Source organism: Pseudophryne corroboree, chromosome 3 (assembly GCF_028390025.1).
Source record: "Pseudophryne corroboree isolate aPseCor3 chromosome 3, aPseCor3.hap2, whole genome shotgun sequence".
NCBI classification, from domain to species: domain Eukaryota; kingdom Metazoa; phylum Chordata; class Amphibia; order Anura; family Myobatrachidae; genus Pseudophryne; species Pseudophryne corroboree.
Window position 1 is genome coordinate 655,333,282 of NC_086446.1, and position 26,450 is coordinate 655,359,731.

A 26,450-nucleotide genomic window follows, 5' to 3' on the forward strand; every position below is an offset into this window, starting at 1 on the left:
TTCATGGTTGAAAGATGTCTGAAAGGGCAAAGTGTACAGTTGTGGGGTTTTCTGTGTTTTGTATTTATTTTATTTATTTATGTTTTTATTTAATTTTTTTTGGGTGGGGTGGGATGGGGTGGGGGACGCCAAATTACTGCCTTGCCCCGGGTGACAGAAATCCTAGTTTTGGCCCTGCAGGGGGGGCCCATACCGATTGTCTCCCCTGGCTGGTTCAGCCTGGTGCTGGTTTTTCTTAAATATGGGGAGTTACATTTTTTTTTTCCTGTTTAATATTAAGGGCGGGGGAGAGGGGGGCGCTAGTGATTCATCCAGTGCCTCCCCAGCCACAAACCTCGCCGCACGTCACCTTTCCATGCCCAGAGACGATGCAGAGCTGGATCTGTCACGCCGCCTCTGTGCACGCGATATATACAGCTGGGCACTGTGCAGTACGCTCTCTGCTGGTTCGAGCAGGAAACACAAAACGACGCTGCAGTAGTATCCATGGCAACGCGAGTTCCGCCCTCAGCCCCGGCCAACTCCCTGCATCTGGCACCTCCCTCAGGTGTCAATGACGTCAACACGGCGGGGCGGGGCGAGAGGAGGAAGTTGTTGTTGCTGCTGCTGCTGCTGCTGCTGCTGCTGCAGGAGCCGCTGTGTTGTGTTGTCACAGCCGGGATCAGATCCTGAGACCTCTCTTCCCCGGGGCAGCGGCAGCAGCGGGGACTGCGCGGCCTGATGACTGGCCCCGGACACCGGCTCTCCCCTGACTAACAGCCTTTCTCTACACCCGGCGGGGATCTATGGAAGTGATGGAAAGTCCCCTGAATCTGGTGAGTGCCCCCAGCCCCGTCTGCACTGGGTCACATACGTGTCACGACTGGTGACTGGATAGCAGGGCATCACCTGTCTGCCTGGCAGCTCACTGCCCACATCACTGGCAGCTGCAGTGTTACTCCTCCCTTTGCCACTGCACAGGTTCGTGTGGCACTACAAGTCCCAGCAGGAACATGCAGGCCATAGTGTTATTTGTAGGTCTACTCTACCTCCTACTGACAATCCACAGGCTGCCCACACTTGTGTACTCAGGTCATTTTAACAGGTGTATACATGTATTGAAAAATAATCATTGCCATTGCATTGTGGGTGTATATATGTCTTGCAGGGGGTCTAGGTATGGCCTGGTATTCCTTGTCCATGTCTTCTCTCATCTATATGGATAACTGCACACCATACTATGTGTATAACCATTATCCCCACCATATATATAGTACTAGTGTATACAATATACTTGCCCCAAACAATCCAGATGTGGCTTGTACTGTAACTTTCCTGATATATGACTGTATGGCTCATGCTTAGTCCTCTGAGTCTAATGGCTTTCTTTCCTGTTCCATATTCCTCTAATTATATGACCTGTCATTCTAGAAGATGCATGCTTCTATACCATTGTCCAGTGTATAAGTCCCTTTTTGTCAAGAAGGCTGCTTTTATTCTAGCAAATAATCTAGTAACCACCATCTGGCTGGTGGTTGTGAATAACACTGCCATTTTGCATATGTGCCATCACATTCTGCCAATGGAGGGCCTGAAGCAGAAATTGGGAGGGTGTGCGTCAGCGCTGTGTGCATATAAATGTGTATATTTGCCCACATGCATAGTTGTACTCATCTCTGCAGCCAGATCAGCTCTATTGGTGTTGATACCCATGGACATTATCCGTACACATTTGTACCAGCCCTATATTTAGTGCAAAAGATCTGTCTGGAAACAGACGTATTTATGCATATGCACAAATCTGCCGACACACTATCAACGCACCCATGCAAAAAGTAGCTTCCACGCAGACGTTAAACGCACCTTAACTACACATGTACGCTCTTTCAGCTGGAGGTGGAGATGCGTCAGAGCTGCGTACAATTTGGCTTTGTTGTACCTGTAATTGCATATGCTCTGCCTTGGAGATTACGAAGTGTCAAAGCACACCAGATACTTTTGCAACTCCGCATCAGTCCCAGCATGTTTATAAAATATACAAGGGTGGTTCAGTAAGTAAGGTAACAAGACCTCTCACATCTGTAATGTTTTATGTCATTCTTATTTGCTGCCAGGCCAGAGCAGGTAGACCGCTGCTTCCCCTCAGGGCCATTAGACTGCGCCTCATACCAGTCATACTGTCCCCACATCAGCTGTAAGATGGCGGGCTGGCGGAAACATGGTTAGACATTGAGGTGCGTAGTGTGATCAGATTTCTGCGTCTAAAGGGCACATGAGCAGCTGAAAGTCATCACCAACGTGTCGAGGTGTATGGTGATAACGTCATGTCAGGTTTGGGTTGGTGCACTGTCTGTGGTAATAGCAGGACAGTTGCTCAAGATGAACAGCGATCTGGCCAGCCAAGCACGTGCACCACAGGCAGTGCACTAACCCCAACAACAAGCCTGTTTCCGTGACATGACATTATCACTGTACACATCGACATGTTGGAGAATTTCAGCTGCTGATGTGCCCTTTAGACGCAGAAACCTGATCACACTAAGCACCTTAATGTCCATGTCTCCGCCACCCCCGCCATCTTGCATCTGATTTTGGGACAGTATGACTGATATGAGGCGCAGTCTAATGGCCGTGAGGGGAAGCAGTGGACTACCTGATTTGGCCTGGCGGGAAATTAGAATGACAGAGAGAATATTTCATACGTGAGAGGTCTTGTTACCTTAGTTATTGAACCACTCTCGTACTTACTGTTGGAGATGTGCCAAGCCTTGGAGAGAGTTAAAGTGGAAAAGTTGCAGAAAGCACCCAATGAGCATCTAGCTATCATTTATCTAGCACAGTCTGACACTTAGGAGCTGATTGCTTGCTTTGGGCAGTATCCATTTAGCCACGTTTTTTCCTCATTGCTAATGGAGTTGGCCGGGGCTATCTAATTAGCTCCAAAAAGCTGCTTCGAGACGCTTATCGGGGATTTTGTTTCCTCTGCCCCAAACAAGTGAAACAGAATCCCTGAAAACAGCTCCAATTTCATGCGAAAACAGGGCTGCAGCTGCAAAAACACAGAAACTGTGTTTTCACGAGAAAATGTAGTTTTTTTTCGGGAGACCTAATAATACCCCTTTCACACCGCACAAATAACCCGGTATCGACCCGGCATATTGCCGGTTCAACACGGGTCAGCATGCGGTGTGAAAGGGGCACAGCCGAAATCCCACGTCACCTGACCCGGCAATTCAACACGGGAATAAAGCAGTGTTATACCCGGGTTGAATACCGGGTCAGTGGCTGCGTAAATGGGCTCCTGGGTCGATGCGACCCAGGACCCGTTTACTACAGCAGGGAGAGGTCTCATCTCCCAGCGCCACCTTCGCCCCCCGCTGCTATGGCAACCGACCCGGCATATTGCTGGGTCGGGGAAGCCTGCAGCAGCGGCCAATGCCGGATCCCACCTGGGAAGGACCCATTTCCAATTACCGGGTTGGATCCGGCATTGGCAGTATGAAAGTGGTATAAGATTACCTTACAAAAGAAAAAAATTGTCCAAAATCTTCTGTTCATTTTCACCGCTCTCTACATCTCTCCTTGTGTGAGATCCAAACTCTAAAGGGCCATACACACTAGACTATTTTTTTGACCAATATGGCCAATACAGACGATTGTGAACGATATATCGTTCACATCGTCTAGTGTAGTGTTCATTCTAGCACCCTGCACCTTTCAAATTCTGTGCAGTTCCTCTTTCCTGCCTGGGGTGTAGCTCTCTGCTCTGGTGCTTCTCAGCAAACACAGGTCTGTATCACAGCAGTGAGTAACAGAACACAGTGTGCTGAGAAGCACCAGAGCAGAGAGTGACACCCCAGGCAGGAAAGAGTAACTGCATGGATTTTGAAAGGTGCAGGGTGCTAGAATGAACATTATAGTGTGTATTGTCCTGCAATTAACGATGCGCGCACCCACGCTTGTTGATTGCAGGTTGGCGGTTGGCTGTGCTGCCTGCTTAATGTGAGCAATGTCACTTTTGACATCGCTCATCACGACATGTGTGTACGGAGCCGCGATGAGCGATGTCCACAATGTGACATTGCTCACCCACTGCAGGCGGCTTCCTCCCCGGCAGCAGCTCCCTCCTCTCCAGCGGCTCTCCTCCCAGCCAGCGGCTTCATATCTGAGGCCGCTGACGGGAGCCGCTGGCTGCTCAGCGCGTCTCCCCTCCAGCGGCTCCCTCCCTGCCAACGGCTTCATTGTGTAGCGAAGTCGCTGACGGGAGCCGCTCCATCCACTGCCCCACCAATGTAATTAAAAATCTGGAAAAGGAAAATGAAGAACAAGCGCCTAATGGTGCAGTAGTTTTTAACTTCGATTTATACCAGATGAGGAAATTTTTATCATGCACATCAAATACTGTTGTCTTCCATCTGTTGCTCACAGCCTGGGGGGTCGGAAAGTTTAAACTGTAACAGCACGTCACGGGGGGTCTTTATTCCTCCAAAGCTCAAAATACGATAGAATCAGCTCACAGCACAGGGGGTCTGTGTGGAGGAGGCAGGTCGTCGCTGGCTGTGCTGTCTGGTCCAGGGAGCGAGAGGAGATGCTATTCCCAGCTGCTGCCTGGGTCCCTGCACTTGCACAATGGGGATGACAGGCGCCGGGACCTGTGCACTGGCACTTGCAACGGCGGGACTGATGATAAGAAAGGTGTTCCCGCAGCCTTAGGTAGTTTAAAAATAAGTACCCTTAGGACTTGTAATTCTTGCATATCAAGGGGTAGTCCTAATAAATCACCAAACAACGAAACGCGTTGGCCAGACAAATCCACTCCTCCATAAGGATTTCAGATAAGCTTTTATACTAATTTTTTATTGTACGAGTCCAATTTGTATATATTGTTTGTTATATGTGTTTATATTAAAACCTTAAAAATTACTACACTATGGGCTTTTCTTCCCGTCGTTGGGAGATTCTATCTCATTATTAAGGGTCCCCATTATGAGACGCAATAAAAACACCTTAGATGGCAAAAAATACATCACATATAGCTCCTGGGCTATATGGATGCATTTAACCCCTGACAATTTTTCCTTAAAAAAGCGGGAGAAAGGCCGCCGAGAAGGGGGCGGAGCCTATCTCCTCAGCACACTGGCGCCATTTTCCCTCACAGCTCCGTTGGAGGGAAGCTCCCTGACTCTCCCCTGCAGTCCTGCACTACAGAAACAGGGTAAAACAAGAGAGGGGGGGCACTAATTTGGCAGATAAATCTATACAGCAGCTATATAAGGGAAAAACACTTATATAAGGTTATCCCTTTATATATATATATATATATATATATATATATATATATATATATATATATATATATATATATATATATATATATATATATATATATATATATATATATATATAGCGCTCTGGTGTGTGCTGGCAAACTCTCCCTCTGTCTCCCCAAAGGGCTAGTGGGGTCCTGTCCTCTATCAGAGCATTCCCTGTGTGTGTGCTGTGTGTCGGTACGTTGTCGACATGTATGAGGAGGAAAATGGTATGGAGGCGGAGCAATTGCCTGTAATAGTGATGTCACCCCCTAGGGAGTCGACACCTGACTGGATGGTCTTATGGAAGGAATTACGTGATAGTGTCAGCACTTTACAAAAGACTGTTGACGACATGAGACAGCCGGCAAATCAGTTATTACCTGTACAGGCGTCTCAAACACCGTCAGGGGCTCTAAAGCGCCCGTTACCTCAGATGGTCGACACAGACCCAGACACGGACACTGACTCCAGTGTCGACGGTGAGGAAACAAACGTATTTTCCAGTAGGGCCACACGTTACATGATCACGGCAATGAAGGAGGTTTTGAACATTTCTGATACTACAAGTACCACAAAAAAGGGTATTATGTGGGGTGTGAAAAAACTACCCGTAGTTTTTCCTGAATCAGATGAATTAAATGAGGTGTGTGATGAAGCGTGGGTTTCCCCCGATAAAAAACTGCTAATTTCTAAAAAATTATTGGCATTATACCCTTTCCCGCCAGAGGTTAGGGCGCGTTGGGAAACACCACCTAGGGTAGATAAGGCGCTCACACGCTTATCAAAACAAGTGGCGTTACCGTCTCCTGATACGGCCGCCCTCAAGGAACCAGCTGATAGGAAGCTGGAAAATATCCTAAAAAGTATATACACACATACTGGTATTATACTGCGACCAGCAATCGCCTCAGCCTGGATGTGCAGTGCTGGGGTGGCTTGGTCGGATTCCCTGACTGAAAATATTGATACCCTGGACAGGGACAGTATATTATTGACTATAGAGCATTTAAAGGATGCATTTCTATATATGCGAGATGCACAGAGGGATATTTGCACTCTGGCATCAAGAGTAAGTGCGCTGTCCATTTCTGCCAGAAGAGGGTTATGGACGCGACAGTGGTCAGGTGATGCGGATTCCAAACGGCATATGGAAGTATTGCCGTATAAAGGGGAGGAGTTATTTGGGGTCGGTCTATCGGACCTGGTGGCAACGGCTGGGAAATCCACCTTTTTACCCCAGGTCACCTCTCAGCAGAAAAAGACACCGTCTTTTCAGGCTCAGTCCTTTCGTCCCCATAAGGGCAAGCGGGCAAAAGGCCACTCATATCTGCCCCAGGGCAGAGGAAGGGGAAAAAGACTGCAGCAGGCAGCCTCTTCCCAGGAACAGAAGCCCTCCCCCGCTTCTGCCAAGTCCTCAGCATGACGCTGGGGCCTTACAAGCGGACTCAGGCACGGGGGGGGCCCGTCTCAAGAATTTCAGCGCGCAGTGGGCTCACTCGCAAGTGGACCCCTGGATCCTGCAAGTAGTATCTCAGGGGTACAAATTGGAATTCGAGATGTCTCCCCCTCGCCGGTTCCTGAAGTCTGCTTTACCAACGTCTCCCTCCGACAGGGAGGCGGTATTGGAAGCCATTCACAAGCTGTATTCCCAGCAGGTGATAATCAAGGTACCCCTCCTACAACAGGGAAGGGGGTATTATTCCACGCTGTTTGTGGTACCGAAGCCGGACGGCTCGGTGAGACCTATTTTAAATCTGAAATCCTTGAACACTTACAAAGGTTCAAATTCAAGATGGAGTCACTCAGAGCAGTGATAGCGAACCTGGAAGAAGGGGACTATATGGTGTCTCTGGACATCAAGGATGCTTACCTCCATGTCCCAATTTGCCCTTCTCACCAAGGGTACCTCAGGTTTGTGGTACAGAACTGTCACTATCAGTTTCAGACGCTGCCGTTTGGATTGTCCATGGCACCCCGGGTCTTTACCAAGGTAATGGCCGAAATGATGATTCTTCTTCGAAGAAAAGGCGTCTTAATTATCCCTTACTTGGACGATCTCCTGATAAGGGCAAGGTCCAGGGAACAGTTAGAGGTCGGAGTAGCACTATCTCAAGTAGTACTACGACAGCACGGGTGGATTCTAAATATTCCAAAATCGCAGCTGATTCCGACGACACTCTGCTGTTCCTAGGGATGATTCTGGACATAGTCCAGAAAAAGGTGTTTCTCCCGGAGGAGAAAGCCAGGGAGTTATCCGACCTAGTCAGGAACCTCCTAAAACCAGGCCAAGTGTCAGTGCATCAATGCACAAGGGTCCTGGGAAAAATGGTGGCTTCTTACGAAGCGATTCCATTCGGCAGATTCCACGCAAGAACTTTTCAGTGGGATCTGCTGGACAAATGGTCCGGATCGCATCTTCAAATGCATCAGCGGATAACCCTGTCTCCAAGGACAAGGGTGTCTCTCCTGTGGTGGTTGCAGAGTGCTCATCTTCTAGAGGGCCGCAGATTCGGCATTCAGGACTGGGTCCTGGTGACCACGGATGCCAGCCTGAGAGGCTGGGGAGCAGTCACACAGGGAAGAAATTTCCAGGGCTTGTGGTCAAGCATGGAAACGTCACTTCACATAAATATCCTGGAACTAAGGGCCATTTACAATGCCCTAAGTCAGGCAAGGCCTCTGCTTCAGGGTCAGCCGGTGTTGATCCAGTCGAACAACATCACGGCAGTCGCCCACGTAAACAGACAGGGCGGCACAAGAAGCAGGAGGGCAATGACGGAAGTTGCAAGGATTCTTCGCTGGGCGGAAAATCATGTGATAGCACTGTCAGCAGTGTTCATTCCGGGAGTGGACAACTGGGAAGCAGACTTCCTCAGCAGACACGACCTCCACCCGGGGGAGTGGGGACTTCACCCAGAAGTCTTCCACATGATTGTGAACCGTTGGGAAAAACCAAAGGTGGACATGATGGCGTCCCGCCTCAACAAAAAACTGGACAGATATTGCGCCAGGTCAAGGGACCCTCAGGCAATAGCTGTGGACGCTCTGGTAACACCGTGGGTGTACCAGTCAGTGTATGTGTTCCCTCCTCTGCCTCTCATACCCAAGGTACTGAGAATCATAAGAAGGAGAGGAGTAAGGACTATACTCGTGGCTCCGGATTGGCCAAGAAGGACTTGGTACCCGGAACTTCAAGAGATGCTCACTGAGGACCCGTGGCCTCTACCTCTAAGAAAGGACCTGCTCCAGCAGGGACCCTGTCTGTTCCAAGACTTACCGCGGCTGCGTTTGACGGCATGGCGGTTGAACGCCGGATCCTGAAGGAAAAAGGCATTCCGGATGAAGTCATCCCTACCCTGATCAAAGCCAGGAAGGATGTAACTGTGCAACATTATCACCGTATTTGGCGTAAATATGTTGCGTGGTGTGAGGCCAGGAAGGCCCCTACAGAGGAATTTCAACTGGGTCGTTTCCTGCATTTCCTGCAAACAGGACTGTCTATGGGCCTAAAATTAGGGTCCATTAAGGTTAAAATTTCGGCCCTGTCGATATTCTTCCAGAAAGAACTAGCTTCAGTTCCTGAAGTTCAGACGTTTGTCAAGGGGGTACTGCATATACAGCCTCCTTTTGTGCCTCCAGTGGCACCTTGGGATCTCAATGTAGTTTTGGGGTTCCTAAAATCACATTGGTTTGAACCACTCACCACTGTGGACTTAAAATATCTCACATGGAAAGTGGTAATGCTGTTAGCCCTGGCTTCAGCCAGGCGTGTCTCAGAATTGGCGGCTTTATCCTATAAAAGCCCTTACCTAATTTTTCATAGGGACAGGGCAGAATTGAGGACTCGTCCTCAATTTCTCCCTAAGGTGGTTTCAGCGTTTCACTTAAACCAGCCTATTGTGGTACCTGTGGCTACTAGGGACTTGGAGGATTCCAAGTTGCTGGACGTAGTCAGGGCCCTGAAAATATATGTTTCCAGGACGGCTGGAGTCAGAAAATCTGACTCGCTGTTTATCCTGTATGCACCCAACAAGCTGGGTGCTCCTGCTTCTAAGCAGACTATTGCTCGTTGGATTTGTAGTACAATTCAGCTTGCACATTCTGTGGCAGGCCTGCCACAGCCAAAATCTGTAAAAGCCCATTCCACACGGAAAGTGGGCTCATCTTGGGCGGCTGCCCGAGGGGTCTCGGCTTTACAACTTTGCCGAGCAGCTACTTGGTCAGGGGCAAACACGTTTGCTAAATTCTACAAATTTGATACCCTGGCTGAGGAGGACCTGGAGTTCTCTCATTCGGTGCTGCAGAGTCATCCGCACTCTCCCGCCCGTTTGGGAGCTTTGGTATAATCCCCATGGTCCTTTCGGAGTTCCCAGCATCCACTAGGACGTCAGAGAAAATAAGAATTTACTTACCGATAATTCTATTTCTCATAGTCCGTAGTGGATGCTGGGCGCCCATCCCAAGTGCGGATTGTCTGCAATACTTGTACATAGTTATTGTTACAAAAATCGGGTTATTATTGTTGTGAGCCATCTTTTCAGAGGCTCCTCTGTTATCATGCTGTTAACTGGGTTCAGATCACAAGTTGTACGGTGTGATTGGTGTGGCTGGTATGAGTCTTACCCGGGATTCAAAATCCTTCCTTATTGTGTACGCTCGTCCGGGCACAGTATCCTAACTGAGGCTTGGAGGAGGGTCATAGGGGGAGGAGCCAGTGCACACCAGGTAGTCCTAAAGCTTTTACTTTTGTGCCCAGTCTCCTGCGGAGCCGCTATTCCCCATGGTCCTTTCGGAGTTCCCAGCATCCACTACGGACTATGAGAAATAGAATTATCGGTAAGTAAATTCTTATTATTTAATTTTCACTTGGAAATTCCTAAACACAGAAGGCGCTGGGTTCTACCACTTTATATATCTAATTTACCAGGACTTTTGAAATTGAGTTCACACCAGAGGGCCTTTATAGCAGCCCCACCAAATTAAGTTATTATTAACGCCTAAGAATAAGTCATGTCATCCAGGTAGCAGCGCTATTTGCACTATTGTTTAAACCCCCCCCCCCCGGCTCTCCTTGTAATAAATATTCTGCGCCGGGTGCCCACGCGTAAAAGGATGTATGTAGATAGGCAGGTGTGGCACTCTTGGCGTCTCAGAAACTTATATGGAGACATGCATGTTGAATGCCATTCAACATGCATGTCTCCATTTCATTCACCATGCATGTCTCCATTTAAGTTTCTCAGACGCCAGGAGTGCCACACCTGCCTATATATATATATATATTTTGAACCCATTCTAATTTTGAATTACGTTGGTGGCACAGTGGAAATATAATTGGTGGGGCAGTGGGTGATAAAAAACTTCATTGGTTCCCCCTCCTACAGCCCTGCTCATACACCCAGAAATGCCTCCACAATATTAAAATATGTAAATAAGGTGCCAATTCCAAAGATATCTTTCGTCTTTCAAATTGTTTGAAAAATTGCATAGTGTGTACACCTCAATTTCGTTTGTCAGGACTCTTGGAAGTTCAAGGGAAATTGATAATCTTTCAAATTGTTCATCTTTCACATTGGTCATGTCTTCTAGTGTGTATGGCCCTACAAAGAAAATTACAATTTGGTGGTAAATATGAAAGAATCTTTCATATAGGGAGCACATGCATGTATATATAATATATACGTGTGTGTGTGTGTGTGTGTGTGTGTATATATATATATATATATATATATATATGTGTGTGTGTATATATATGTGTATGTGTGTGTGTGTATGTATATCTATCTATCTATCTATCTATCTATCTATCTATCTATCTATCTATCTATCTATCTATCTATCTATCTATCTATCTATCTATCTATCTATCTATCTATCTATCTCTATATCTCAAGTAAACTCCGGCACTCCAGTCCTCTCCCTCAGGGTGTAGCTCGCTCCGGTGCCCTCCCCAGGGATCCTCTCCCTGACATGTACCAACAATCGAAATCAGAGGCGGCACTCAGAGTCTTTGAAAGCAGTGGAAAAAACTGTATTTGTGAGGTCAACGTTTCGGGGACCACCTGAAGACGGGGAGGTGGTCCCCGAAACGTTGACCTCACAAATACAGTTTTTTCCACTGCTTTCAAAGACTCTGAGTGCCGCCTCTGATTTCGATTGTTGATAGATATATATATATAACACTAAGCAGTGGGGCAGCACACCTTTTTTAACATGATAGTCCCGGTGCCAGCCGTAGAAACTCCCCGGCAAGGAGTCCAAATTCTTTGCCTGATGACGATGTAAAATATACATCGAAACGTTGCAGTAATCCTGACTCTTTGTGGTTATTACGCCGTGTGCTGCCGACTACAGTTGCTGTTTAGATATATATATATATATATATATATATATATATATATATATATATATATATATATATAAATTTTACCTATGTACAGTGGTCGAAGCGGAAATTTTGAAGTGGGGGTATGGAAAAGTGAAGGTTGCAATTATGCAAGCGCCTCCAGGGAAGGAGACGTGGCCACTCAAAAGGAAGCGTATCCTTCAGTGAAGTTTACCACACCATATGCCCCTTATGCACCACAATAGTAGGACACCTTATACTATCTAGTACTAGTGCCCCTTTCACATTATAGCACACAGAATGAGCGGAAATTCACATTATACCACACAGTATGAGCTGAAATTCACATTATAGCACACAGAATGAGCCGAAATTCACATTATAGCACACGGTATGAGTCAAAATTCACAATATAGCACAAAGAATGAGCCGAAATTCACAATATAGCACAAAGAATGAGCCAAAATTCACATTATAGCACACAGAATGAGCCGAAATTCACATTATAGCACACAGAATGAGCCAAAATTCACTTTATAGCACATGGTATGAGCCGAAATTCACATTATAGCACACGGAATGAGACAAAATTAACAATATAGCACACTGTATGAGTCGAATTTCACATTCTAGCAAACGATAATGAGACAAAATTCACATTATAGCACACTGAATGAGCCGAAATTCCCCTTGTAGCACACTGAACGAGCCGAAATTCCCCTTGTAGCACACTGAACGAGCCGAAATTCCCCTTGTAGCACACTGAATGAGCCGAAATTCACATTGTAGCACACTGAATGAGCCGAAATTCACATTGTAGCACACTGAATGAGCCGAAATTCACATTGTAGCACACTGAATGAGCTGAAATTCACACTGTAGCACACTGAATGAGCTGAAATTCACACTGTAGCACACTGAATGAGCTGAAATTGTGACCGCAGGGGCAGCCAATGATGACAGGGAGAGAGAGACAGTGACGGCAGGGGGAGAGACAGTGACGGCAGGGGGAGAGACAGTGACGGCAGGGGGAGAGACAGTGACGGCAGGGGGAGAGACAGTGACGACGGGGAGTGTCGACAGTGACAGCAGGGGAACATTACCTCATTTGTTGCTGGCAACAGTGAGCTGTGGGCTGGTGGCGGCGTCGGGCGGGAGGCTGGTGAGCACGGGCGGCAGGCAGCGGTAAGCGGCTGTGAGCTACTACAGTGCTCTACACAGCCGCCGGTCGCCGCGCAGGGATGGGGAACACCATGTGCAGCAGGATGGCCACTTCCCTCACCTCCTGCAGCACTTTCATGGGCTCATTTCCGAGTCAGTGGAAGAAGTGGCCCCACTTCGACCACTGTGTGTGTGTGTGTGTGTGTGTGTGTGTGTGTATGTGTGAGTGTGTGTATATGTGTATATATATATATGTATATGTGTATATGTGTGTGTGTGTGTGTGTATATATATATATATAATATATATATATATATATATATATATATATATATATATATATATATATATATATATATATATTTCTCTAACGTCCTAAGTGGATGCTGGGGACTCCGTAAGGACCATGGGGAATAGCGGCTCCGCAGGAGACTGGGCACAAAAGTAAAGCTTTAGAACTACCTGGTGTGCACTGGCTCCTCCCCCTATGACCCTCCTCCAAGCCTCAGTTGGGTTTTTGTGCCCGAACGAGAGGGGTGCACACTAGGTGGCTCTCCTGAGCTGCTTAGTGAAAAGTTTAGTTTTAGGTTTTTTATTTTCAGTGAGACCTGCTGGCAACAGGCTCACTGCATCGAGGGACTAAGGGGAGAAGAAGCGAGTGGATTGGGCTTCTTAGGCTACTGGACATTAGCTCCAGAGGGACGATCACAGGCCCAGCCATGGATGGGTCCCAGAGCCGCGCCGCCGGCCCCCTTACAGAGCCAGAAGACAGAAGAGGTCCGGAAAATCGGCGGCAGAAGACGTCCTGTCTTCAACAAGGTAGCGCACAGCACTGCAGCTGTGCGCCATTGCTCTCAGCACACTTCACACTCCGGTCACTGAGGGTGCAGGGCGCTGGGGGGGGGCTCCCTGAGACGCAATAAAAACACCTTGGATGGCAAAAAATGCATCACATATAGCTCCTGGGCTATATGGATGCATTTAACCCCTTCCAGAATACATAGAAAAACGGGAGATAAGGCCGCCGATAAGGGGCCGGAGCCTATCTCCTCAGCACACTGGCGCCATTTTCCCTCACAGCTCCGTTGGAGGGAAGCTCCCTGGCTCTTCCCTGCAGTCACTACACTACAGAAAGGGTTAAAAAAGAGAGTGGGCACTAATTACGCGCAGTATTAAATAAAACAGCAGCTATAAGGGGAAAAACACTTATATAAGGTTATCCCTGTGTATATATATATATAGCGCTCTGGTGTGTGCTGGCAAACTCTCCCTCTGTCTCCCCAAAGGGCTAGTGGGGTCCTGTCCTCTATCAGAGCATTCCCTGTGTGTGTGCTGTATGTCGGTACGTTTGTGTCGACATGTATGAGGAGAAAAATGATGTGGAGACGGAGCAGATTGCCTGTAATAGTGATGTCACCCCCTAGGGGGTCGACACCTGAGTGGATGAACTGTTGGAAGGAATTACGTGACAGTGTCAGCACTGTATAAAAGACAGTGGTTGACATGAGACAGCCGGCTACTCAGCTTGTGCCTGTCCAGACGTCTCATAGGCCGTCAGGGGCTCTAAAGCGCCCGTTACCTCAGATGGCAGATATAGACGCCGACACGGATACTGACTCCAGTGTCGACGGTGAAGAGACAAATGTGACTTCCAGTAGGGCCACACGTTACATGATTGAGGCAATGAAAAATGTTTTACACATTTCTGATAATACGAGTACCACCAAAAAAGGGGTATTATGTTCGGTGAGGAAAAACTACCTGTAGTTTTCCTGAATCTGAGAAATTAAATGAGGTGTGTGATGATGCGTGGGTTTCCCCCGATAACAACTGATAATTTCTAAAATGTTATTGGCATTATATCCTTTCCCGCCAGAGGTTAGGGTGCGTTGGGAAACACCCCCTAGGGTGGATAAAGCGTCACACGCTTGTAATGGCTCTACCCTCTCCTGAGATGGCCGCCCTTAAGGATCCTGCTGATAGAAAGCAGGAGGGTATCCTGAAATGTATTTACACACATACTGGTGTTATACTGCGACCAGCAATCGCCTCAGCCTGGATGTGCAGTGCTGGGTTGGCGTGGTCGGATTCCCTGACTGAAAATATTTATACCCTAGATAGGGACAGTATATTTTTGCCTATAGAGCATTTAAAAGATGCATTTCTATATATGCGTGATGCACAGCGGAATATTTGCCGACTGGCATCAAGTCTAAGTGCGTTGTCCATTTCTACCAGTAGAGGGTTATGGACACGACAGTGGTCAGGTGATGCGGATTTCAAACGGCATTTGGAAGTATTGCCTTATTAAGGGGAGGAGTTATTTGGGGTCGGTCTTTCAGACCTGGTGGCCACGGCAACAGCTGGGAAATCCACGTTTGTACCCCAGGTCGCCTCTCAACATGAGAAGACGCCGTATTATCAGGCGCAGTCTTTTCGTGGACAAGCGGGCAAAAGGTTCCTCATTTCTGCCCCGTGACAGAGGGAGAGGAAAAAAGGCTGCAGAAATCAGCCAGTTCCCAGGAACAGAAACCCTCTCCCGCCTCTGCCAAGCCCTCAGTATGACGCTGGGGCTTTACAAGCAGAATCAGGCACGGTGGGGGGCCCGTCTCAATGAATTTCAGCGCGCAGTGGGCTCACTCGCAAGTAGACCCCTGGATCCTTCAGGTGATATCTCAGGGGTACAAATTGGAATTCGAGACGTCTCCCCCTCGCCGTTTCCTAAAGTCGGCTTTACCGATGTCTCCTTCTGACAGGGAGACAGTTTTGGAAGCCATTCACAAGCTGTATTCCCAGCAGGTGATAATCAAGGTACCCCTCCTGCAACAGGGAACGGGGTATTATTCCACACTGTTGTGGTACCGAAGCCGGACGGCTCGGTGAGACCGATTCTAAATCTAAAATCTTTGAACACTTACATACAGAGGTTCAAATTCAAGATTGAGTCACTCAGAGCAGTGATTGCGAACCTGGAAGAAGGGGACTACATGATGTCTCGGGACATCAAGGATGCTTACCTTCATGTCCAAATTTACCCTTCTCACCAAGGGTACCTCAGGTTTATGGTACAGAACTGTCACTATCAGTTCAGACGCTGCCGTATGGATGGTCCACGGCACCCCGGGTCTTTACCAAGGTAATGGCCGAAATGATGATATTCCTTCGAAGGAAGGGAATTTTAGTTATCCCTTACTTGGACGATTCCCTGATAAGGGTAAGATCCAGGGAACAGTTGGAGGTCGGTGTAGCACTATCTCAGGTAGTGTTGCGGCAGCACGATTGGATTCTCAATATTCCAAAATCGCAGCTGGTTCCGACGACTCGTCTTCTGTTCCTAGGGATGATCCTGGACACAGTCCAGAAAAAGGTGTTTCTCCCGGAGGAGAAAGCCAGGGAGTTATCCGAGCTAGTCAGGAACCTCCTAAAACCGAGCCAAGTCTCAGTGCATCAATGCACAAGGGTTCTGGGTAAAATTGTGGCTTCCTACGAAGCAATCCCATTCGGCAGATTCCACGCAAGAACTTTCCAGTGGGACCTGCTGGACAAATGGTCTGGGTCGCATCTTCAGATGCATCAGCGGATAACCCTGTCACCAAGAACAAGGGTGTCCCTCCTGTGGTGGTTGCAGAGTGCTCATCTTCTAGAGGGCCGCAGATTCGGCATTCAGGACTGGGTCCTGGTGACCACGGATGCCAGCCTGCGAGGCTGGGGAGCAGTCACACAGGGAAGGAATTTCCAGTGCTTATGGTCAAGCCTGGAGACATCACTTCACATAAATATCCTGAAGCTAAGGGCCATTTACAAGGCTCTAAGCTTAGCAAGACCTCTGCTTCAAGGTCAGCCGGTGTTGATCCAGTCGGACAACATCACGGCAGTCACCCACGTAAACAGACAGGGTGGCACAAGAAGCTGGAGGGCAATGGCAGAAGCTGCAAGGATTCTTCGCTGGGCGGAAAATCATGTGATAGCACTGTCAGCAATTCCGGGAGTGGACAACTGGGAAGCAGACTTCCTCAGCAGACACGACCTCCACCCGGGAGAGTGGGGACTTCACCCAGAAGTCTTCCACATGATTATAAACCGTTGGGAAAAAACTCGACAGGTATTGCGCCAGGTCAAGGGACCCTCAGGCAATAGCTGTAGACGCTCTGGTAACACCGTGGGTGTACCAGTCAGTGTATGTGTTTCCTCATCTGCCTCTCATACCCAAGGTACTGAGATTTATAAGATGGAGAGGAGTAAGCACTATATTCGTGGCTCCGGATTGACCAAGAAGGACTTGGTAACCGGAACTTCAAGAGATGCTCACGGAGGATCCGTGGCCTCTACCTCTAAGAAGGGACCTGCTCCAGCAAGGACCCTGTCTGTTCCAAGACTTACCGCGGCTGCGTTTGACAGCATGGCGGTTGAACGCCGGATCCTGAAGGAAAAAAGGCATTCCGGATGAAGTCATCCCTATCCTGATCAAAGCCAGGAAGGATGTAACCGCAAAACATTATCACCGCATTTGGCGAAAATATGTTGCGTGGTGCGAGGCCAGTAAGGCCCGACGGAGGAAATTCAACTGGGTCGATTCCTACATTTCCTGCAAACAGGAGTGTCTATGGGCCTGAAATTGGGGTCCATTAAGGTTCAAATTTCGGCCCTGTCAATTTTCTTCCAAAAAGAACTAGCTTCAGTCCCTGAAGTTCAGACATTGTAAAAGGGGTACTGCATATACAGCCTCCTTTTGTGCCTCCAGTGGCACCTTGGGATCTCAATGTAGTTTTTGGGTTCCAAAAAGTCACATTGGTTTGAACCACTTAAATCTGTGGAGTTAAAATATCTCACATGGAAAGTGGTCATGCTGTTGGCCCTGGCCTGGGCCAGGCGCGTGTCAGAATTGGCGGCTTTATCCTGTAAAAGCCTTATCTGATTTTCCATTCGGACAGGGCGGAATTGAGGACTCGTCCTCAGTTTCTCCCTAAGGTGGTTTCAGCGTTTCACCTGAACCAACCTATTGTGGTGCCTGCGGCTACTAGGGACTTGGAGGACTCCAAGTTGCTAGACGTTGTCAGGGCCCTGAAAATATGTTTCCAGGACGGCTGGAGTCAGAAAATCTGACTCGCTGTTTATCCTGTATGCACCCAACAAGCTGGGTGCTCCTGCTTCTAAGCAGACTATTGCTCGTTGGATTTGTAGTACAATTCAGCTTGTACATTCTGTGGCAGGCCTGCCACAGCCAAAAATCTGTAAATGCCCACTCCACAAGGAAGATGGGCTCATCTTGGGCGGCTGCCCGAGGGGTCTCGGCTTTACAACTTTGCCGAGCAGCTACTTGGTCAGGAGCAAATACGTTTGTAAAATTCTACAAAATTGATACCCTGGCTGAGGAGGACCTGGAGTTCTCTCATTTGGTGCTGCAGAGTCATCCGCACTCTCCCGCCCGTTTGGGAGCTTTGGTATAATCCCCATGGTCCTTACGGAGTCCCCAGCATCCACTTAGGACGTTAGAGAAAATAAGAATTTACTTACCGATAATTCTATTTCTCGTAGTCCGTAGTGGATGCTGGGCGCCCATCCCAAGTGCGGATTGTCTGCAATACTGGTACATAGTTATTGTTACCAAAAAATCGGGTTATTGCTGTAGTGAGCCATCTTTTCTAGAGGCTCCTCTGTTATCATGCTGTTAACTGGGTTTAGATCACGAGTTGTACGGTGTGATTGGTGTGGCTGGTATGAGTCTTACCCGGGATTCAAAATCCTTCCTTATTGTGTACGCTCGTCTGGGCACAGTATCCTAACTGAGGCTTGGAGGAGGGTCATAGGGGGAGGAGCCAGTGCACACCAGGTAGTTCTAAAACTTTACTTTTGTGCCCAGTCTCCTGCGGAGCCGCTATTCCCCATGGTCCTTACGGAGTCCCCAGCATCCACTACGGACTACGAGAAATAGAATTATCGGTAAGTGATCTAATGTATAGGGGTGCTGGCTGGGCGCAGGCTGGCTCCACACGCTGTCCTCCCCGCTCTCCCTGTAGCCTGCGCGCCCAGCCAATAGCTGAGACACAGGCTGCTGCTCCACAGATAATTGGACAGCTGAGCCGTCGCTCAGCTGTCCTTCCTGTGCGCACTCTCTGCGTGCGGCGCTGCCGCCGCCAGCATTTTAATGCAGTATTGAGCCGCCGCGGGAGTGGGGACAGCCATGGATCAGGTGCCCTGCATGTGGAGCCGCCATGCCTGCTCCCGGGAGCGCAGCACCGCAGATCGGACTAGAGGGGGGGGGCCTTTTAAAAAGGGGGGCCCGGGGTACTTACCCCCGGGGCCCCCCTCTTAATCCGGCTCTGACTGTGACACATTGTGTGCCCTGTAGGCACCTTATAAAGGATATGTATTTTCTGTAAATAGAAACCAATGTTTTGAAAAGAAAATGTTAAATTCTGCCATGTTCACGTTAGCACAATGGGCCTGATTCGGGTGGACCCATTGTTGATGTCGGACGTAGTGTCGTGATTTCTGCCATTGTGCATGCGCCAAAGCTGTACTGCGCATGCACAGCGAACGATCAGCAATTGTGGCTACACAGAGGATTTATTCTTTGCACAAGTACACTGCACATACGACTGCTTGCACCTCTTAATCCGGCCTTTAAATGGCTCAATTTAACATTTTCTTTTCAAATCATTGGTTTCTATATACAGACAAAGGCTTATCCTTTTATAATGTGCCTACAACGTGCACAATTCAGCAGTACATTGAGAGAAAAAGAGAAAAAAGAGAGAGTTAATTAACGTTGGTTAAAAATGTGGAGGTAGGATGTGTTTTGATGGTATTTTCTCATTATAAGTGCTTGGGGTTGTGTAAAAAGAAAAATAATTAATAAAAATAACTCTATGGCACAGTGGTTAGTATTGCTTTCTCCCAGAGCTGGGTCGAGGCTTCCATTCTGCTTACAGCCATATCTGTATGTTTTCTAATCTTTGTGTGGATTTCTTTAAAAAAATGGTGAATGTGTAAGGACTGTTCGAAATGCAAGAAGGAAGGCTCATATTATTCTCATGCTGTCCTTTTTTCAGCACTGTTCAGCCAGAGGAAGGTAACTGGGACAGGATGCAGTTAAAATGCCGGCTGTCAGGACGCCGGAATCCGGACAGCCGGTGAAATACCGACACATGGAATCCTGCCTGCCACCCAGGATACCCTCTCTGTTGGTGGGTCCGCGCCACCAACCGAGCGGGAATAGAACCTGTGGTGAGCCCCCGAGGCGACTCGCTGCCGGGATTCCGGAAGTCAGGATGCCGCTGTCGTATACCGACAGCCAGCATCACGTCTGCCGGTATATTATACCGGCACCCACTGGGACGGATTCCTGTTTGTATGGAATTGCACAGCTGTAAGGAAGCAGCTGTGAAATGCCGTCTAATTAAAAGTTGAATGCAGCAGGAGGCGTCTGTAGGAGATAGATGCATCCTGCTAGCATTAGCGAGGATCGGAGTGCTGCGTCTGAGGACGCAGCCTCGGATTGTCACGACTCGCAATTTTTCAGGTAACAGCCAGCCTTCTTAAGCTGAAGCTTACTCAAGCTAGCCGCAGGATTCGGACACCGTGATCCGGGAAGTCTGCGTCGACCACACAGACCCTGGACCCGTCCCGCCTTCAGAACGGGGGCAAACAACGAGTCAGAATGGGTTTGCATACAAATATGAATCTGGTTCACTGTCATTTAGACGCGTTAACAATGTGTAAACTGTGAGACCAGCCAGCGTAGGGTGGATAACAGGCTGTTCTGAGGAGGTTTGGATAGGAAAAACATAAATGTTATCCCAAATACCAGTGCTTCTTTTCTCTTTCCTCTCCAGATAATGCTATACTGGTCTATGGTAGCGCCCCCTATGTAATAATATGTATATAATTACACTTCTCTTATATGCAGTGGATCTTGGTATATCGGTTAGAACACAAGGACTGTCATTCCGTGTGCAGATATCATCTTCTAATTACACTAATAAAGCCCCAGTGATGCCATATGTCGTCCTGACAATTCAACGAGTGTGGTGGTTTTGGGCTGAGATCTTGGCTCTCCCTAAGGAGCAGGATCGCAGCCTATCACCAGCTCAACAGTGGTCAGCCATACTATTATGTATAAAATATCACTATTGTCTGTTTTTTATTAAGGGTTTCCACTAGGCTTTATTTACAGTAGAACTGTGCTGTTACACCTGTACTCTAGGCTTTTCTCTTTTTGCTAATTAGAAGCTGCACTTTATCTGTAGTAAGCATAGCCAGAGTAAAAGGGGCGGGGGAGGGGGGTGTTGCAGGGGATACTGTACCCTGGGCCCACTTTTGTCAGGGGGCCACCCAGCCAGAGCACACTGGCATCACTAGCTCTCCCTCTTGTGCAGCAGCAGAACCAGCCAGGCAGAGACACGAGCATCCAGTTTCATGAACTACCAACAGAGCTTCCCAACCAGTAAAGAGAGAGGAGTGGGGAGAGAGCTGTTCGTGGCCCATAGTTTTCGGCTTCCCCTGCTCCCTGCCTGGGTGTCTGGGTCCTGTGTAACTGGTTATCTAATGAGAGCATTCGGGGATATATATATATATATATATATATATATATATATATATATATATATATATATATATATATGTATATGTGTATATATATATGTGTATATATATATATATATATATATATATATATATATATATATATATATATATATATATGTGTGTGTGTGTGTATATATATATATATATATATATATATATATATATATATATATATATCTCCATCATACACCCCCTGAGACCTGTCCCAGTGTGTAAGTAGTACAGAGGCTGCTGCTATGTTTTGCATGTGACCAGATAAATTATAGATTCGATTTTTCTATGTGTATTTTAAGGTTGTTCAAGTTGTCTTTGTTACACTACAAGAAAACTTTTTAGAAAATAGTTGTCTCTAAATTAGGTGGAGTTATAAACAGTACCCAGGTATCATTAACCTATCAGTTTAATGTAAACCATTAGTTTAAATTTAATATACACAATTCATACCTATCAACATGTTCCATTCCAGAAGGGACAAAGGGCCTAATTCAGCTTACTACGCTGAAGTGCGGAAATCGCTATTCAGCAATTTCCACACTTCTACGCATGTGTGCGGCCTTAAAGTGCGGTCACATACAACCGCAGGTCTTTAGTGCTGGTTGGGGGGGAGGGGGGGCGGTTAGGGGTCAATGTTGCGTTGGGTGGGCGTGGTCTGAACAACAGTGTGACTGGACCGTTTGCTGGGTGGTCCGCAGCAGCTGTTTTACATCACACGCAGCTGCTGCAAGCCAAAATATGGCGGCCCGGCACCTGACTTCGCAGCTAGGCTGCGCAGGCAAGGGGCTACCCTAAAGACGCATTATGATGGGGGGGGCCATCCCCCCCCCCCCCCCACTGTATTCTAGTGGAAGAAGTTGTAGTATTGAGAATTTTCGCATAACTATAACTCATGCTGACTTAGGCCCAAAATGCTCTCTACCTGGACTTCACACTTATTTATGATTGCAATCACCTGTGTTGAAACACCTTTCTTACCAATTTAATAGTTCAACACAGGTGACGCCAATTCTATATTAAGAGGGAAGTCCGGGTACAGAGAGCATTTTCCCCCCTGGAATGGGTCATGTTGGGAGGTATGCACAATCTAACATACACCTCTCCTTCCCCCAGGCCCCTTGGCTTAGTCTGGCCCTGGTAGTAAATTGTAACTCGCCAATATACAAGCAATGTGGGTCTATCAAGAATAACTTGTGGGTTGTTGCTGGTATTAAAACCAAATTCTCATATACTTTTATGGAGTCTTATAGAGCTGCATTACCACCAAGTAAAAGGTGGTGGTATAGGGCTCCACTCTCAAGCCAGAGACATGGGCTGTTTTTGTCTCTGCTGAATACTGTGGGAGAGGGGGATTATACTGTTGTATCCACATAAGTGGAAAGGATTCAGATGCAAACAGCTGATAATCAGTAGTGGCCACAGCTCATCATCCTCATCGGTTCGTATTTTACACCAGGATGTAAGGGTTCAAGCAGTCATAAGTGATCCACCTCAAAACAGGTGCATATGCATTTGTCATGTGATCAACGTGAGATGCATTATAGGTAAGCATCTCAGGATAGCAGTCTGAGGTCATGGAAATTGTGGCGGGCATAAGCAGTAAAATAAATGAATGTAAAAGAAAAAAACACTTTGGGGGAAGGCATGCAGCTTGTTTTTTGGTTCAGCTCTGCATCTATTACGTTTAGCGGAATGTGATCTCACTGCATCTTTGAGAAATGTTGTTGAATTCAAGAACATAAATGGAAAGCCTGAAGCTGTATGCAATTCCAAACTGCAGTTGTAAAGTAAATCCACCTAAATAAATGAAATACATTATATGTTCAGCAATTTAGATTTATTAGAGGCAGGTACCCATGCAAATCTACTAGATCAGTGGTTCTCAAATGGGCCCTACACATATGGCGATGTGCCGCCAAGGTGCCCGACGGCCGATACGGCCGACGGGCAACCCGGCGGCGGGGGGGCAGTGACGGGGGGAGTGAAGTTTCTTCACTCCCCCCGTCACCCGGCTCCATAGACGTGCAGGCAAATATGGACGAGATCGTCCATATTGGCCTGCATGCACAGCCGACGGGGGACCAGCGATGAAGGAGCGCGGGGCCGCGCATCGTTCATCGCTGGAGCCTCCACACTGAAAGATATGAACGAGTTCTCGTTCATTTATGAACGAGATCGTTCATATCTTTCAAAAAATCGGCATGTGTGTAGGGCCTAAAACTCTGTCCTCAGGACCCCACACGGTGCATGTTTTGCAGGTAACCCAGCAAGTGCACAGGTGTATCAATTACTCACTGATACATTTTAAAAGGTCCACAGGTGGAGCTAATTATTTCACTTGTGATTCTGTGAGGAGACCTGCAAAACATGCACTGTGTGGGGTCCTGAGGACCGAGTTTGAGAACCTGTGTACTAGTTGATCTTTAGGGATATTCATAATAATTTCTCTAACGTCCTAGTGGATTCTGGGGACTCCGTAAGGACCATGGGGAATAGACGGGCTCCGCAGGAGACTGGGCACTCTAAAGAAAGATTTAGTACTACCTGGTGTGCACTGGCTCCTCCCTCTATGCCCCTCCTCCAGACCTCGGTTAGAATCTGTGCCCGGCCAGAGCTGGGTGCTTTTAGTGGGCTCTCCTGAGCTTGCTAAGAAGAAAGTATTTTAGTTTAGGTTTTTTTATTTTCAGAGAGCTTCTGCTGGCAACAGACTCTCTGCTACGTGGGACTGAGGGGAGAGAAGCAAACCTACTAACTGCGGCTAGGTTGCGCTTCTTAGGCTACTGGACACCATTAGCTCCAGAGGGATCGAACACGTGTACCTAACCTTGATCGTCCGTTCCCGGAGCCGCGCCGCCGTCCCCCTCGCAGAGCCAGAAGTACAGAAGCATGAAGACATCGAAATCGGTGGCAGAAGACTCCTGTCTTCACTAAAGGTAGCGCACAGCACTGCAGCTGTGCGCCATTGCTCCCGCAGCACACCCGCACACTCCGGTCACTGTAGGGTGCAGGGCGCAGGGGGGGGGCGCCCTGGGCAGCAATTAAGGTACCTTTTGGCAAAATAACACATATATCCAGTCAGGCACTGGATATATGTTCGAGCCCCTGCCATTTTTTACACATAGAAGCGGGACAGAAGCCCGCCGCTGAGGGGGCGGGGCCTTCTTCCTCAGCACACCAGCGCCATTTTCTCTTCACAGCTCCGCTGGAAAGACGCTCCCCAGGCTCTCCCCTGCAGTATCCAGGTGCAAAAAGGGTAAAAAGAGGGGGGGCACATAAATTTAGGCGCAAAACGATCACAAACAGCAGCTACTGGGTAATCACGAAGGTACAGTGTAATCCCTGGGTTATATAGCGCTGGGGTGTGTGCTGGCATACTCTCTCTCTGTCTCTCCAAAAGCCTTTGTTGGGTCCTGTCCTCAGTCAGAGCATTCCCTGTGTGTGTGCGGTGTGTCGGTACGTCAGTGTCGACATGTTTGATGAGGAAGGATATGTGGAGGCAGAACAAGTGCAGGTGAATGAGGTGTCGCCGCCGACGGTGCCGACACCTGATTGGATGGATATGTGGATAGTTTTAAATGATAATGTAAGCTCCTTGCATAACAGGTTGGATAAAGCTGTAGCCTTGGGACAGTCAGGGTCTCAACCCATGCCTGATCCTACAATGCAGAGGCCGTCAGGGTCTCGCAAGCGCCCACTATCCCAGATGGTTGACACAGATGCCGACACGGAGTCTGACTCCAGTGTCGATGACGATGATGCAAAGTTGCAGCCTAAAATGACTAAAGCCATCCGCTACATGATTATAGCAATGAAGGATATATTGCACATATCAGAGGAAAACCCTGTCCCTGACAAGAGGGTTTATATGTATGGGGAGAAAAAGCAAGAAGTGACTTTTCCCCCTTCACATGAATTAAATGAATTATGTGTAAAAGCGTGGGATTCCCCTGATAGGAAAGTAGTAATTTCCAAGAGATTACTGATGGCGTATCCTTTCCCGCCAACGGACCGGTTACGCTGGGAATCCTCCCCGAGGGTAGACAAGGCGTTGACACGCTTATCTAAGTGGGTGGCCCTGCCGTCTCAGGATACGGCCGCCCTAAAGGATCCTGCGGATAGAAAGCAGGAAGCTATACTGAAGTCTGTTTATACACATTCTGGTACTCTACTGAGGCCAGCAATTGCTTCGGCCGGGATGTGTAGTGCTGTAGCAACTTGGACTGATAATCTCTCGGAGGAGATAGATACCCTGGACAGGGACACTGTTCTACTGACCCTGGGACATATCAAGGACGCTGTCCTATATATGCGCGATGTCCAGAGGGACATTTGCCTGCTGGGCTCTAGAATAAACGCAATGTCCATTTCTGGCAGAAGGGTCTTATGGACTCGGCAATTATACAGGGGATGCCGACTCTAAAAAACACATGGAGGTTTTGCCTTATAAGGGTGAGGAATTATTTGGGGACGGTCTCTCGGACCTAGTTTCCACTGCTACGGCAGGGAAGTCAACCGGACGGTTCGTTCAGGCCCATCTTGAATTTAAAATCCCTGAATATTTATCTGAGGAAATTCAAGTTCAAAATGGAATCGCTCAGAGCGGTCATTGCAAGTCTGGAAGAGGGGGATTTCATGGTGTCTCTGGACATCAAGGATGCTTACTTGCATGTCCCCATTTATCCACCTCATCAAGAGTACCTCAGGTTTGTGGTACAGGACTGTCATTACCAATTCCAGACGCTGCCGTTTGGCCTGTCCACGGCACCGAGAATATTTACCACGGTGATGGCGGAGATGATGGTGCTCCTTCGGAAGCAAGGAGTTACAATTATCCCATACTTGGACGATCTCCTCATAAAGGCGAGGTCCAGGGAGCAATTACTGATCAGCGTAGCACACTCTCAGGAAGTGTTGCGGCAGCACGGCTGGATTCTGAATATTCCAAAGTCGCAGCTGATCCCTACGAAGCGTCTGCCCTTCCTGGGCATGATTCTGGATACAGGCCAGAAGAAGGTATTTCTCCCGGAGGAGAAGGCTCAGGAGCTCGTGACTCTGGTCAGGGACCTCCTGAA

The 26,450-nt window shown here is 47.9% G+C and overlaps 1 protein-coding gene across 1 annotated transcript in view; it reads left to right on the forward strand.

Moving 5' to 3' along the window:
- The first annotated feature begins 566 nt into the window (after positions 1 to 566).
- The window catches only part of NRBF2 (nuclear receptor binding factor 2), a 128,003-nt gene continuing 102,119 nt past the window's right edge, over positions 567 to 26,450 (forward strand). Inside the window, exon 1 of the mRNA XM_063961824.1 lies at positions 567 to 815. Within this exon, the coding sequence (XP_063817894.1) occupies positions 786 to 815 (30 nt within the window). The 5' untranslated portion in view covers positions 567 to 785. The remainder of the gene's footprint in view (positions 816 to 26,450) is intronic.